Below are 14,007 nucleotides of genomic sequence, written 5' to 3'. Positions count from 1 at the left end.
TATGTTTACCTTAGATGTAGAAAGCATATATAGCGTACTTTATTTCAAATATGAAAACAATACAATAGGGATATTTTATTGGTCCTGTGCTTGTATATAAAAGTGCAGAGGAGCAATTCTTTATGTTTAAAATGGGCACCCCATCATTTTTTAGTAATTCTAGATATATTACCTTACATGAGAAAGTGTCATATATCAGATACACGTTTTCTTTGTCCATACATGTAAGTATATCTGCATATGCATACGTAAAGAGGGTTTGCTTAATATTAACAATACAAACTTGCATATGCATTCATAAGAATGTATACATCTACCAAGTATTGTCCAAAATGGACTTGTATGTCATATTGTTACTATAAACATTTGATCTAAATATATTATTATACGACATAGATGTTAGAGGAATCGATTTTAAAATATTACCAATTGATTGTCATTCAGGGGACTACATGGGACCTTCTATCATACTAATTTTCATTGTACAATAATAAATGCTGCGTCCCAAGCACAAAAGTGCCAGTAGAAATGCACCTAGAGAAAAGACTAGAATTATAACAATAAAAATTGTGTACTTATTACGATAATTAATGCTTATATCGAGAAAATAGATCAGATAAAGATCATTTCTTATACTTACCAACATAAGCTACATAAATTCCACCGCTAGTTTTCACATATGTATGTGTACCAACCTGTAAACGAACATAATATTAGGATTAACGACCTCTCGTTAGGAAAAGTATGAATGAAAATAATAAAATAAAGTCCATTTCTGACAGTTCCTTATGAGCTATATAAAATATTTATTGAATAATTTTATAAAAATATATTATGATAATACTTACAGTCACAGCTATTGCAATTACTAGGACTATTATTCCAACAATAATGAATGCAATACCTCGACCTCTAGCAAAATCTGGACCAACAGAAGATATTTTTCGACAATGTGGACATCGAGCCAAAGCATTATTCAAAGTATTAAACTAAGGGATATAAAATGGTGCATGTTAATTAAAATGTACTCCTGTATGAAGAATATATTCCCATTTGATTCTTACCAAAAATGTGTCATGACAGTGAGCACAGCATACCCTACACATTCCAGGCATGGAAAGAACAGGTGGTGTAATTGGACTTGGAGCAAGATTAATAATACGTTTACAATTTGGCCTTGGACAAGCGATACGTTGTGAAGAGCTCTTACAAATTAGTAAACAATTACAGGGACAACGAACATACTTCTTTCCTGGTGGTGCATTTCGTATGGGCTAGAAAAATAATAAATACTTTTATTATCAATTCATTGTTGTTCACTACAGTGAATTTGTTTATGAACATACTGTAGCTTCATTGCATTGACCACATTTGACAACATGTTGGTCCTTTTTACCAGATATATCTATCATAGCCTGACAAACTCTACAAGTAACCATAGGCATACCACCTGATTGAGTGCATGATTCATATGGAGGTGGTAACTCATCAGGACCTATTGCAGGTACTACTGCACTGACCGTCAACTGCGTCTCATCTAATGTTAAATATAATGGATAAATCAAGGAACTGGATTAAACAAATTTAATCCTTGCACAACTGAGATCAAATATTATTTACCCAAATCACTCGCTTGTGAATTGTAAATGACATTATCGTTATTTAACAACGGCTGCCGTTCACCATTCCTCCCGTCACCCATGTCGGTCTATTAATTTACCCTTAACGACAACAATTTATTTCGAGTATTGTTTGACAGTACTCCCGGTACTCCGATGACAAGGATGACAAAATACAAATTTTTCTAACACCTTCCGTGGTTCTGCCTGTTTGTAGAACAGAAACCGTTCTCTACAATGGATATGTCCCGTACTAATACATTGTCGATCATTAATAGATTGGTTTAGGAATTCGACGAGCACTTTGACATTTTTCCACGTTGGCTGCCCTGTTACTCAATAAATAGTGATGTTTTCGATGTGGTTAAGGTTATTCCGTTCTGTTTTTTTTAATAATAACAAAGATCACTATTAGTTAAATAACGCTATCATGAGAGTCGAAGATTCTTCCGAGAACTAATGTAATCTGCTTATGAAGCATAATACTACGTTTATCAAACGTTATACTGACACACTTTAACCATATAATACGATCACTTCTTGTCCGCAACTGCATTCCCCAACGTTTACACGGCTTTTCAAAAGTTTGATTGCTATTATATATCGTTAAAGCGGAAGTATTCGATCATTGGAGATGTATTATCTATATATATACGTATTATCTATACATTTATGTAAGCATTCGTGATACACATAAGCAGCATGTGTAACATCTTTTAACTTTTTTTGTTTTGTATAAACATAAACAAGTGATATGGAAAAAGTAACTCATTTATGGAACATAAATCAGTTCATAACAAAATTGAATTGTTCGCAAAGTAAAAAGTTGCAAACATTTTACATGTAAGTTATAGATGATTTTTGTAATCTTAGGTTTAATATGTACATGTATTAAACAATTTTATTGTATTTCAGAGAGAAATGTAAAAGAATAAGCAAAGGAATACTATTACCATCTCAAAATTTTAGTCCCTCTGTGATGTGTCCATATTGTGGATCACTTTGGAATACAGTAAAACATAGTATTCGATTACTACAAGGTAAACCACTTTCTAAATCTGTTAAGAAGATTATACATTCTATGAACAATAATGAAAAAAGAATACCTAAAGTTCAAAGAAATCTGGTAGAAAAATGCTTAAAAAATAAAAGAAATAAGTTGCTACTGAAATGTTCAGTTTGCTTAGAAAGTACAAAACTACCTTTTGATAAGCCACAGAGGATAAGAATACAGAAACCTAGTTTAGAAATTGATAAAAGTGTGCAAAAACGAAGAAAGAAAAGAACCAAAGATAAAACTGCTGGTTTAAATATTTCTGGAATTTCGAATTTGAGTACAGACAGAATTGAGGAAGAATTAAAAGAAACAAACACAAGAAAAGTAGGAGGTACTACAAACTTTATTACACCAACTCCAAAGTTAAAGAAACTAAACATAAATAGATTAAAAGATATTGTGAATCAAGGTGCAACACCTCCAAAGAGAAAGAGTCTACATAGTTTCTTAACAGAACTCTGTTAGAAATTAATTTATTATCAAAGTATTTTATAAAAGTTCTATTACTTATTATATAAGGAATATTTGACACATTTTTTTATTAAAAAAAAAAGAAAAGAAAAAATTATCATTCTTGTATTGTAATTCAAAAATTTCTATCCTCAATTGACAAAATCGACTCTTGTACGTGCATGAATCATTAAATAATTGTCAATTTTTATTTCCTGTAATTGTAAACTGTTCTCTACAGCATTATCCATATAATAAAATAAATACACTATACATCATGCATCAAGAGTGAATCATACAAAGTCGCGCGTTAATTGTTCTTCTATTTACTCCAGTGGAATCTCTTTTCGTACAACCTGTAAGATAATCAAACGTTATATTCTCTTTAATTAACCATAAAAAATTATATCTTATTAACGATGTAATTCATCCACAGAGCGGTTGTTTGATGTAAGGTAATGAAAACAAAAAGGAATAGGAGGTGAAAACTGAATACTGACTTAACAATTCCCGACCGTTTTCAGCGGTATTACACGTATGCACGTTTTTCGACTGTGAAAGTCATGCGCGAAGGTCTACTTTCATGCATTTCGTGTTAATTCGGTCAGTGTGTCGAGGTAGAAGAAGAGAGGAGAGGAGTTGTTAGTCACCTGAATGCACGCCTCGAGATAATCCCGCTCGGACATTTCCTGGTCCTTCGCAGGGGGAACTTTTCCCCGACGGCGCAGTTCTTGCTTGGCGTCGTTCAAGTCAAAGATCGCCACGGGATCCAGTTTGCCCTTCAGTACCAGGCCCGCCAAGTATTCAATGTAGTGCTGCCTGCGGGGAAAAGTACCCAGAATTTAGTCGTGCCACGCACGATTCTTTTTCGTTTACCTCGATCAAGTCCATCCTGTAATGTTCTGGATCACGACCATACCAGTTTGATGGCAACTTTATCCCTGCGCGTCTGACACAAGTCTCAAGATCGTCTATATTTAGCAACGAAAGTGGTTCCAGTTGGGTTTGCCGGATCAATCGGACTAGATACTCGATATAGTGAATCCTGAATATCGAAGGACACGTTAAGAGGAGACTATGATAGGAAATCATTTCTTTCTTTTAACATCTCCAAGTATTCTCTTTGTTGTCATGTCTATTGTTTTAATGAGGAAGAAAAGAAAGGTCGCCTTGAAGATGCTAAAAGAATTGTCCCATGCAGTAAGTTCCGGAAACGGAGTTGGTCTTTGATGTTCCTTGTAGCAATCAAATGGCTGTTCAAGGTCATTATAAAGTACACTCGTCTTATTAATTACTGTATCATTAGTTATTCAGCCTTTGTGTTCTCCTTCACAAAGCAGCTGAATCACGCTGCGAGAGTACGAAAGAAATTACGTCATCGTCACAATGGAAAAAGTAATCTTTTAAGTAGCCAATTCATTTTTTGGTACAGCATCAAATTAATACCAGACTTAATGCATATTCATTAATACCTAACGAAGAAGGGTGTATAAGATGATCAAAAAGGTGTTGCTAATAACCCATGCAAAAGTTTGACAGAATTACCTGCAGAGACCAGCGTGTCCCTCGACCACGTCCGAGTTGCATATCGCGTCCACGACACCGGTGGGAGTTTCTTTCTGCAACTGCACTTTGCACTTGCGTTCCCCGGCCGGACCGTCTGTATCGTACTCGATTCCATTATCTTTTAACAGCTGTTGCAACTGCGCCGGCTCCTTGTCGCGAAGATAAAAGAGACAGTTTCGCGGATGATGAGCGTGAAGGCCCAGTTTCGCGCAATAAGGACTGACCGAGCATTTCGCTCCCATCATGAATGCCTTGCCACAACCGCAGCAAAACTCGTATTTGCATTGACTGCACGTGAAGTGCATGCAACCTGCAGGGGGAATTTGTGATCCAATAATTATGTTAAACATGGTCCACTTAAAGACACCGACGAAGAAGATCCTATTCAACGTAAGGATAATGGTATTTTGTTAAATCCACTCACCTCCTCGTGACAAAGAATAACGAAATTTACATTTAGGACAATCTATCCCATTATCAGCCAGGTGTTTGGCTAAGCCTGCGGCTTGATTATCCGGGTCGTTCTGGTCTTTCCAAGCGGCGAATTGCTCGCACGTAATTCCTTGGTGCTGTTTCTCCCACTGAAAGTGAAATTGATCATTCCGGAGGATGTAATTTCCGTTTACCCCTTTCGCTTCGCCGCGTTTACTCTTAAATTTCCTAAGATACGTACCGGTCTTCGACATTGCGCGCAGGTGACCGATCGACAATCGGGACAAATTAATCGTTTCTGATCCGGATCCGCGTAAAATCCGCTCGAGCACTAAAAGCAACATACATCAGATTACTCGAGGTGCTGAAGGATAGAGAGGTTCGAATATCCTGCACAAAGGGAACACCTGAATGCACCACTTGAAATTGGGATCCTGCATCAGCGTTCTATCCCTCAGTTTCCTCTGGAAGAGTTCGTGAATAGGAGGATCTAAAAGTGTCTTCAGCTGTATGTCCAGATTACTGAAGTACTCGAGCACCTCGTCCTCGTTCGCGTCCTTCAGATTAGGTTCCTTGCAGAACGGGCAAACCGCGTCGGTGATGTTCCTGTCGCTGATCTGAATGGTGAAGTAATTCTTCGCGCACTCGTTGCAGCATCGATGCACGCACTTCAGCATCGACACCATCTGAAACGATACAAGTTCATTAGAAGCCGCTCTTCAGGGATTAAACTTGATACAATTACCTGACTCATCGCAAAACGACCGGTGCAGAGCTCGCATTCTTGTTGCAAGAAAGCCAACGCCGATTCCACGCTGGAGCATTCTTTGGCCGCTTGAAGAGCCTCGACGTCTCCGAATTTCAGGGCCAGCAAACTGGCGGCCACTTCCGCTTCGTCGTAATTCGACGCTTTACCTTCGGCCAACAGACGACGCGCTATTCTCTGCAAACGCAAACGGAACCTTTCGAACTTGAACGTAAAAGGGTCGAATAAATGATTCGAGCGCCCTGAAACGGATAGATGGACAATGGTACACGCGAATAGAGGACATGCAAAACGACGAAGAGACTAACACCAACGTCTAGAAACGAGCTCTCGACGCGTTAACGATGACATCGTGATCGAAATGTTAATATCGTGCTTACTCGTTAACGTGCGAGCCGCAGGAAGTATTAAGGAACGTTAATGCGTTAATGGGACGCACAGCGAGGAATGCAAAACGAATTTTCCGTCGAGTCTTCTTCGTTTCGACGGTCAGCTAACTGGATGATGGAAAAATTGTGTCTTGCGATATTAAATTAAACTCCAGTCGCGGTTTCCTCGTGAACGGTACAAACCTCGAATTCTAATCTATTCAAGCAATTATTCTTTTTTTTTTTGCTGAAGCAATAAGCAAATCATTAGTCAAAACAAAAAAAAATCAAAATAGGAGCACTTACCTTACGGACAGTTTCTAGTTAAAAAAAGAAAAAAAATCAGCTTAAGATTACAGTCAAAACAGGGTTATCAAATTGTAAAGGGTTGCTTTTTGCTCTTCGTTTTTTGTTTTTCGGTCACTTGATACGTTTCGAGCTGTTTGTAGACATTGGCCGACAATTGATTCTGACAACTGACGTCTACTGACCTCCCGTTCCGTTTTGGGAGATACCCCTGTCGTCGAGTTGCCGCTTCTACTTTCCACGTACTCCCTTTCTGATTTCTCTTCGCCCTCGAACCGATGAATACAACTGGCTACCAGGGAGAATCGTTTCTTCGACGTTTCTCCCTGATCCAACCCCCTATCGCAGCCTGTACTCGCTCTACGATTCCCTTTCGTTCGTTTCTCATTCATCCCTTTCGATATTTTCACCTCACCCTTCGAAACAATCTTCTTCCGCACCTCCCCCATACAATTATTACTTCTTTCAAGCTTCTTTTTATTGTTAGTCTTAGCAGATTTCTTTTTAACAGTGTCACTCGAAGAGGTACCATTTTTTGGTACCTCAAGGGTGATTTTATCTAATTTGTAAGTCTTCTGTTCGTCGGCTTTCAAAGTTTCATCCTCGGATGTTTCGTCATTAAAACTTCGTTCTTCATCCTCCTGTAATTCCTCTTCTTCGTCGAGCGACCAGTCTTTCACGTCCGCGTAAGTTTCGCTGGAATTAGAGGTGTCCCGAGCCTCGATATCGCTGACGGACTCGTTCTCGGATCCCTCGAACTCCGAGTCGGATATCTTAGCCTTGATCGCGTTGATGGTCTCTTGGAGGAGGATCTCGGCGTCGGTTAATTCCTCCATGCTGTCCAAAGCGTTGTCGGAAAATTGTTTTTCCGTGCTGGATATGTCGGATTCGGCGGCGCTTTCGAATTCGGACGTGGCATTGTCCGAGGTCTCGTCCACCGAGTATTCTTCGCTCGATTCGCTGTTACTCGAGTCCAAATCATCGGATAACACCGGATCTTCCTTAGACACGATTACCTCAGCGTTGCTCTTCGAGTCTACCTGGGATTTCTTTTCATTTCCAGGTTCTTTGCCCGCAGGAATCTGGATGGTAGGATTTTTTACAGCTTCCATCTTCTTATTCTCGGAATCATCATTGATTTTCACCGCTGTGACTTGTAGTCGAGATCCAATCTTCGAAACGCTCTCCGGAGCAATTTTTCTTCCGGTCTTCTGACTGGACGCCACGGTGTTGTTTAAACTACCGGTACATACTCTATTGGAAATTTGCTGTGGACTCTTGGAAGTCGGTTGCCGAAGATGACGTCTCGCAGTGAACACAGGTATCCTCGAGAGGAAAGATTTTGGTTTCGAATTCTCTTTCACCCTCGGCGGTTCGTTAGATTTCCTGTCGTTGGACTGCATAATTGATTTCTTAATCTGCTCGCAACCCTTCGACAACGTCCTCAGGATCGTCGATCTCTTTTCAGGCGTTTTCAAGGTAGAACTCTTTGGAATTTGCTTTTGTTTCGTCCACGAAGCTTTCGCTTTGCTCGCGACATTTTCGACGAGGACCTTCGAGCTGCCCTTTACCGGGCTCTCCTTTGGGCTCCGCCTGAACAGGGTCGGTCTGCGGGTTACTTCGCTGACCTCTTTCACTTTTGCGGCCGTTCTGCATCGCGGGCTAATTTTTCCGAAATTTCGTCGCGGTATACCGGTCGGTTTTTTCACCACTTTCACGGGAGACCTCCTTCTGGCGACCTTCTTCGCCGGAGATTTGGATCTCTCCTTCGTCGGCACCTTTTTCTCAACTTCGTTCGCATCGACTTCATTATTATTACCAATGTTAATTTCGCTTTCTCTTGTAATCGTAACAACTTCCTCGATTACGCTCTCCGTTTGTGACTTCATCGATTCCTCGTCAGCCGAACTGATTTTATTCTCCGGAACGTTGATTGGCGCACAATCGTTCACCGCAATCATCGGGGATTCTGTTATTTTGATCTCTATGATTTCAGCTACTCCGGGGGGCACGTCGTTAACATGGATCTCATCGAGAAGACCGTTCTCTGTTTCATTTTCGTTAGAAAGAGGAAGAGGTAACGATTGGGACGTATTATTATTCGAATCTTTTGCAATACTTTCATCTTCGCAGGAAGGTTTGCCAAGATTTTCACACAGTTTGGGATCTGAACGAAGGGGTTCGATTTTTCTGCTCGAGTTCGATTCGTTAGAGGATGTATCGGTTAGGTTATTAGGAGCAACCGGGCTTGCTGGAATTTTGTTAGTATTCGTAGAATTCGGCTTGTTAACGACCGATTCGGCGGCCGAAGTATGCGAGTTTGACGAGGGACCGGTAATACGAGGGCCACTTGAAATAGTTAAAATTGTCGTTCCGGTATTCGCGAGTGCTTTCCAAGCTTTATTTGCATCGAGGCTGTTTGATATCGAGCAAGGTACCGAGGACAGAACCACCGTCTTTGAATCGTTCGTTTCAATTATTTCCTTCGAATCCTGCTCCGGAATTGTTGAAGCATCGTTATTGGCTTCATTGGAAGATGGGTTTTTTCTTAGTTCATCGATTTTCTCGCTGGACGTTGATGTTGATTGATCATTCCGTTCTGTTTTTGACTGAACATTAATTTGCTGAAGGTTTTCTTCAGAATCGAGGGACTTGATTCCAGAAGTTATTGGACGAGTATCGATTTTATCCTTGGGGATATGATACGCGACAGAGATAGGCTGTTCCACTTTTTCGGATACGTGCAACGGAGTTTTTAATATTTCTTGGACAATTAGTTTAGGTTTGTTGGAAATTTCAAGCTTTTTGGATTCTCTCGAGTGCTCGAGAGTATTTTCATTGGGTTTGGAGGAAATTTCGTGTGGAATACTTTCAGAATCCTTTGAAGTTTCAGAGGCTACTGTTTTCAGATCGGTAGAAACTTCTTCAGTAACGTTTTTCGAATCCTCTGAAATTTCAGGATTTACAGAAACTTCAACAAGGATTTCAGAATCCTTTGAAATTTCTTGCTCGACATTTTTAAAATCCTCTGAAATTTCAAAATCCTGAAGATCCTTTTCGATACCCATTTTCAGATTCTCAGAAAATTCCCGCTCGTCTAATTTCTTTTCAACGTTAGAAGGCTCGATAGTGATAGTTAAACACGTTACAGGCAAATTAGTCGTATTACTTTGAAGCAATTTGTGCTCTGAATTAACCAGAGAGCGTTCGTTATCAGCAACCAAACTGGCATCAATTAATTTCATACGCTTATCATCGGCGACCCTAGTTCCTATGTTAGATGATTCACCGACACACGACGATGACGTTTCGCTAGATAATGATTGCGCGCCAATGGTCTCGTTGTGTCTCATTACGTTATCAGTCGTGAATGATTGGTCGTTCAAAGATGCATTGTTAGCTCGAGAATCTTTGATGTCGTTCACGGAAGAGCTGTCTACTTCCTTTGACGATGACGATGGATCATGAATTTCAGAACTTCCGTCGAGACGATCACGACCGGATGAATCGTTCTCGATCGACGATACCATACCTCGTCGAACGTTCGACACCATGTCTTCTTTAACTTCCGGAGAACTTACTTTGTACACCGCGGCTTCTTTTATTTCTTCCCGCGATTGCGTTACTTTCGCGTCGTCATTTGGAATCCGACTATTGTCAAATGTCTCCGCTATCGTTTCTTCTTCTACCCTACTAGAACCGCTATTGTCTTTCTCTTGTGTACCTACCCTTTCAAGATCGCGTAGTCTCTCGATGTCTTCAGCAGTCGTCGCAGGCTCCACCGTGATTTCAGCCCCCCCTTCTTTCGTTACAATTTCTTTTTCTTCAATTTTATTTTCCACCGTTTCGGTGGAAATTTGAACAGGCTCGATATTCAATCTTTTCGGTGAAAGCATCTGCATTGCTGATATAAATGGACCCAACAGTTGCTCTGGCAATGATTTCACAGCGGATATCAGTGCTTCTACAGTGGCCACTTGTGTTTCGCTGCTCTTCTGCGAACTCTCTTCATTAGCATTATCAATAATTAATTGTTCAGAATTTTGTTGCATCACAGGATCATTTTCTACTTTATTTGATTTATTCGTTGATTCGTCAACATTTGGAGTTTCAGAAGAGGATTTGGGTACATTAATTATGTTCTGCTGGGATTTATCTTGTTGGTTTGTTAAATCAGATTGCTGATTTTCCGACGAATTTTCTGCCACGTTAGATTGCAAGGGAATGCTCGATGAAGAGGAATCTTTATCCGCGTCCAGTGTCCTTTGTTGAGGATCTGAAACCTTTTGGGACGTTTCGCCTTCTTTCGAGCGTGAAGGAGCAGCTTTATCTACTTGCACGCTGCTTTCCAGAGGATCTGAACTCTTTTGGGATATCGTTTCGTTTTCTTTAACGCGCGAATCAAGCGATTCTTTGTCTTTTCTTTCGTCTACTTCTACATCCACACTTTCTACGCTTACTTTCGAAACTACATCGTTTGCTTTGAATTCTACATTTGACTTATCTTTTCTCACACTTGAGCCGGAGACGGGTTTTTCTTCTGAATTTTCCTTCTCCTCAAGATTTTCTGTTTCTTTTCTCTCATTATTTGTGACTGAATTTACCTTCGCTGTTTCATCGTTCGAATTTTCTTGCAGCAAATTTTCTGCAACACTCTTTTGTACATTTATTTCCTCAACTATCGTTTCATTTTCTACTTCTTTCTGTTTGTCAGAAACTAGAATTATATCCACCGTTTCCTTTTCATTTAAATTTCTCAGGGAATCGTTATTTTGAATAATTTGATCAGCTTTTTTAACAACTGAAGTTTCATTTTTTATTAGTGGATCATTTTTACCCTTATCGGAAATAAAAATTTCTATTTTCTCTTTTCCTTTTAAATGATCATTTTGAATACTGTCTTTGATCTCGATAGGTTCGTTCGCTTTCTCAACCATAACATCATTATTAATCATCGGTGTTTCGATTTCATTTTCGAGGGGTCTCTTCGACTGCTCGTTCTCCAATGTCTGAACGTGAACAGTGTCGGCTAGATCGAGGTGTTGTGCGGCCCTTGGGACCAGATTTGGATTAATTAGAATTCGATGGTCAGCGTTACTTTCATACAGATTATCAGGCTTATTACCGAGCGTGTTCAGGGGGTCTTTGTCAAGTTGCCAGTTATCGGTCAGTTGTCTGAGGGCTGCCAGTTGCTTTTGAAAGTCGGCCTGCAACGCGACGAAATTTTCAACGATTGGTGATATTACCTGCTTCCTGGCTTCCGAGTCCGACACGTTGGAAACCTGTTCGGAAACACCCTCTCCACCACCGACCGCACCTGCCGCATCTATAACAATCAACATTTCCTGATTACTTTTGGACAATCGGAGAAAGCAGAACGGCAATGTTCGCCGAACCTTCCCGCGGTGCAGCCTCGTCGTTTTCCACCCCGACCGGAGGACCCCAGATCCTCATCAAGAAAGGCTTCAATTGATTCTTTTGCAGCTCGAACAAAGCCGCGTCCTCGGCACCGGCGTTGTTCTCCAACGCTTTCACCACTTCCGGCATAACGAAGTTGCCTTTCTTCATGATTTCCTCGCACTGTCAAAAGTTATTTCAATTTCTCGTCAACGCGTCTCTCAGAAACATCCCTTAAATCCTTTACCTTTAACTGTCTACGTTGAATCGCCATCGCGACAGCGTTCCAAACGTCTCCTTTCGTCAGTCTTAAAGCTTCTTTCGCTTCTGCGGCCGAAAGCATCCCTACATTGTTCTCTTTCAGTTCTTTTCCTTGAGTGGTCGCCAGAACCTGCACCGTTTCCACTAGATGAGGCCATTGCGTCTTCAGCCAGTCGATAGGGTTGCTGGAACCCTGCGACAAAGCCACCTGAACGTCATCCGTCGAGTATCCGTGTCTCTCGGCCTCTCGCAGAAGCTCCACGATCTCCAGACCTTGACGGGTCAGCGTTGAAACGGTCTGCGAACTGGGGCCAGCCTCCAGGAATCTCGGCTGACTGGATTCCTGAAACACCAGCGAAATTCGTCTGTCGATAATCGAAACGATTAAACGACGAAGAAGCGCAATGAAAGATACGATGCAGGATCGATGAACAAGAAGGATTCGATCGTCGTAAGATGTACCTTCTGTTACAGGCTTAAGACTATATTAAGACTATTCTATAATAAATCACACATTGTGTATTTCAGGGATGATCGTTGGAAGTACAGGTGAATATCAGTGAATGTATCCTGTCTACGTTCACACCGAGGCTACGGAATTTTTCATTAACGAATAGTGTTAAATCGTGGCGAGGATTAGCTCGGATTGAAAACCAATGATTCTCGAGGGATAGCTGACAAGTTTACCCTGGAACGATAATAAAGGTGGGTCGAGTCGATGGAGTTTCGTCGCGTGCGGTCCCTGCTAGGAGCGGCGATCAGTTGCTGAAGATATTGTTCCTGGATCGTGTGAGGATAGAGCTCTGGACTGTTCGCGAATCTGCTTTGTTCCTGGAACAGACGCTCCGTATCGTTCTTTTTATTAAATCATTGAAATATTAATAAACGACAGTGTCTCTCCCTTTTGTATCATTGAAATTTTTCTTCCAATCTCTAAGCGATCAAAGAAACATTCAAGTTTGAAAACTTTAGCTTTAGATGAAAGGAAGTTCACGAATCTACGTATTGATTTTTCGTTTTACCTCTGCGTCGCTGTCCTCATAATACAATAATCCCTTCGAGGCGGATGCAGCTCTTACGAAAGCTGCGCTTCCTCTCACTGGAAGATAGTCGTACGTCTGGAAAAGTATATTCCCAGTCCAATAACATTCAAGTTCCTTCTTTTCTTTACTCGAAACGACAGTTTCTATTTTTTTCCTTACGAAATAAAATACACCCGTCTTACTTGAGTGGAGATGCTCTGAGGCGGCGGCGAGGTTCCGGTGGAAACCGAATGGGTTTTGGAAATTTTTTCGAGCATCGGTCGTTTCGTTGCTTCCTGACTTGTTCTTCTATCGTTCGCAATATCAACGTTATCGGCAGACTCTGGTACACTGTTCGTTCCTACTGTGGACTCATTTTTCGTTACCGAAGAGTATTCAACGGGAGGATTTTCTTGCGTATCTGTAAATTTAATCAGATCATTCTTTTGGAAACATATGTTTTTAACACAGGTAGGTTTGGACTAGGCTTAGAAATTTTTCAAGGATACAGCTAATGGTTCATTAAAACAGATTTTCAAAATTACCTTTACGACGAAAGGGTTAAACTTCAATCCAGAGAGGATTCAAAGGAACTTGCACGAGGAACTCGATCAACTGATTTTGGATATGGAAAGAACAGTAGCCAAATGCACGCTCGTGCTTGAAACTAGCTCCTCTTGAATGAATAATAAGTACGTCAGACATGGATCGAACACTGGATGAGAATAAAAAAAATGAGAGAGAGTGGCTTCATTTCAAATAC

The 14,007-nt window shown here is 40.6% G+C and overlaps 3 protein-coding genes across 16 annotated transcripts in view; 1 reads left to right on the top strand and 2 right to left on the bottom strand.

Annotated features, from left to right (window-relative positions):
• Nucleotides 1-15: 15 nt before the first annotated feature.
• LOC117608715 (type 1 phosphatidylinositol 4,5-bisphosphate 4-phosphatase) lies at nucleotides 16-1,763 on the bottom strand. The gene is made up of 6 exons (XM_034334242.2): nucleotides 1,621-1,763; nucleotides 1,347-1,537; nucleotides 1,065-1,274; nucleotides 849-989; nucleotides 641-695; nucleotides 16-534 (listed from the first exon to the last, which is right to left on the bottom strand). The coding sequence occupies exons 1-6, from the start codon at nucleotides 1,700-1,702 to the stop codon at nucleotides 449-451; spliced, it is 765 nt and encodes a 254-aa protein (XP_034190133.1). The 5' UTR covers nucleotides 1,703-1,763; the 3' UTR covers nucleotides 16-448.
• A 560-nt stretch (nucleotides 1,764-2,323) lies between these two features.
• On the top strand, nucleotides 2,324-3,185 carry LOC117608716 (uncharacterized). The gene is made up of 2 exons (XM_034334243.2): nucleotides 2,324-2,462; nucleotides 2,535-3,185. Exons 1-2 carry the CDS (start codon nucleotides 2,374-2,376, stop codon nucleotides 3,139-3,141), a joined length of 696 nt encoding a protein of 231 aa, XP_034190134.2. The 5' UTR covers nucleotides 2,324-2,373; the 3' UTR covers nucleotides 3,142-3,185.
• Nucleotides 3,186-3,311: 126 nt separating this feature from the next.
• LUBEL (Linear Ubiquitin E3 ligase) overlaps nucleotides 3,312-14,007 on the bottom strand; it is a 35,237-nt gene continuing 24,541 nt past the window's right edge. For 8 of the 14 annotated variants that reach the window (XM_034334198.2, XM_034334200.2, XM_034334194.2 and 5 more), the window contains 13 exons: nucleotides 13,448-13,665; nucleotides 13,245-13,340; nucleotides 12,910-13,077; nucleotides 12,209-12,565; nucleotides 11,961-12,144; nucleotides 6,750-11,890; nucleotides 5,870-6,067; nucleotides 5,532-5,810; nucleotides 5,366-5,455; nucleotides 5,117-5,273; nucleotides 4,672-5,002; nucleotides 3,777-3,945; nucleotides 3,312-3,482 (listed from right to left, as the gene is read on the bottom strand). In XM_034334198.2, the coding sequence (XP_034190089.2) occupies nucleotides 3,453-3,482; nucleotides 3,777-3,945; nucleotides 4,672-5,002; nucleotides 5,117-5,273; nucleotides 5,366-5,455; nucleotides 5,532-5,810; nucleotides 5,870-6,067; nucleotides 6,750-11,890; nucleotides 11,961-12,144; nucleotides 12,209-12,565; nucleotides 12,910-13,077; nucleotides 13,245-13,340; nucleotides 13,448-13,665 (7,418 nt within the window). In that variant the 3' untranslated portion in view covers nucleotides 3,312-3,452. Of the gene's footprint in view, nucleotides 3,483-3,776; nucleotides 3,946-4,002; nucleotides 4,172-4,228; nucleotides 4,477-4,671; nucleotides 5,003-5,116; nucleotides 5,274-5,365; nucleotides 5,456-5,531; nucleotides 5,811-5,869; nucleotides 6,068-6,749; nucleotides 11,891-11,960; nucleotides 12,145-12,208; nucleotides 12,566-12,909; nucleotides 13,078-13,244; nucleotides 13,341-13,447; nucleotides 13,666-14,007 lie in introns of those variants that run through there. The other 6 variants (XM_076689110.1, XM_076689155.1, XM_076689115.1 and 3 more) reach the window with 6 other exon arrangements.

The sequence above is a fragment of the Osmia lignaria genome, chromosome 2, assembly GCF_051020975.1.
Source record: "Osmia lignaria lignaria isolate PbOS001 chromosome 2, iyOsmLign1, whole genome shotgun sequence".
NCBI classification, from domain to species: Eukaryota; Metazoa; Arthropoda; class Insecta; order Hymenoptera; family Megachilidae; genus Osmia; species Osmia lignaria.
Note: the sequence above shows the minus strand (reverse complement) of the source record. Positions and strands in the feature narration are given on the sequence as shown.

Bases quoted from the DNA above. Each gene is read 5' to 3' on its own strand.
- LOC117608715 (XM_034334242.2), bottom strand. From the start codon at position 1,702: ATGGGTGACGGGAGGAATGGTGAACGGCAGCCGTTGTTAAATAACGAT. The intron at 1,538-1,620 runs GTAAATAATATT...ATTTAACATTAG, and splicing joins TTCACAAGCGAGTGATTTGG to ATGAGACGCAGTTGACGGTC. The intron at 1,275-1,346 runs GTATGTTCATAA...TTATTTTTCTAG, and splicing joins GTCAATGCAATGAAGCTACA to CCCATACGAAATGCACCACC.
- LOC117608716 (XM_034334243.2), top strand. From the start codon at position 2,374: ATGGAAAAAGTAACTCATTTATGGAACATAAATCAGTTCATAACAAAA. The intron at 2,463-2,534 runs GTAAGTTATAGA...ATTGTATTTCAG, and splicing joins AAGTTGCAAACATTTTACAT to AGAGAAATGTAAAAGAATAA.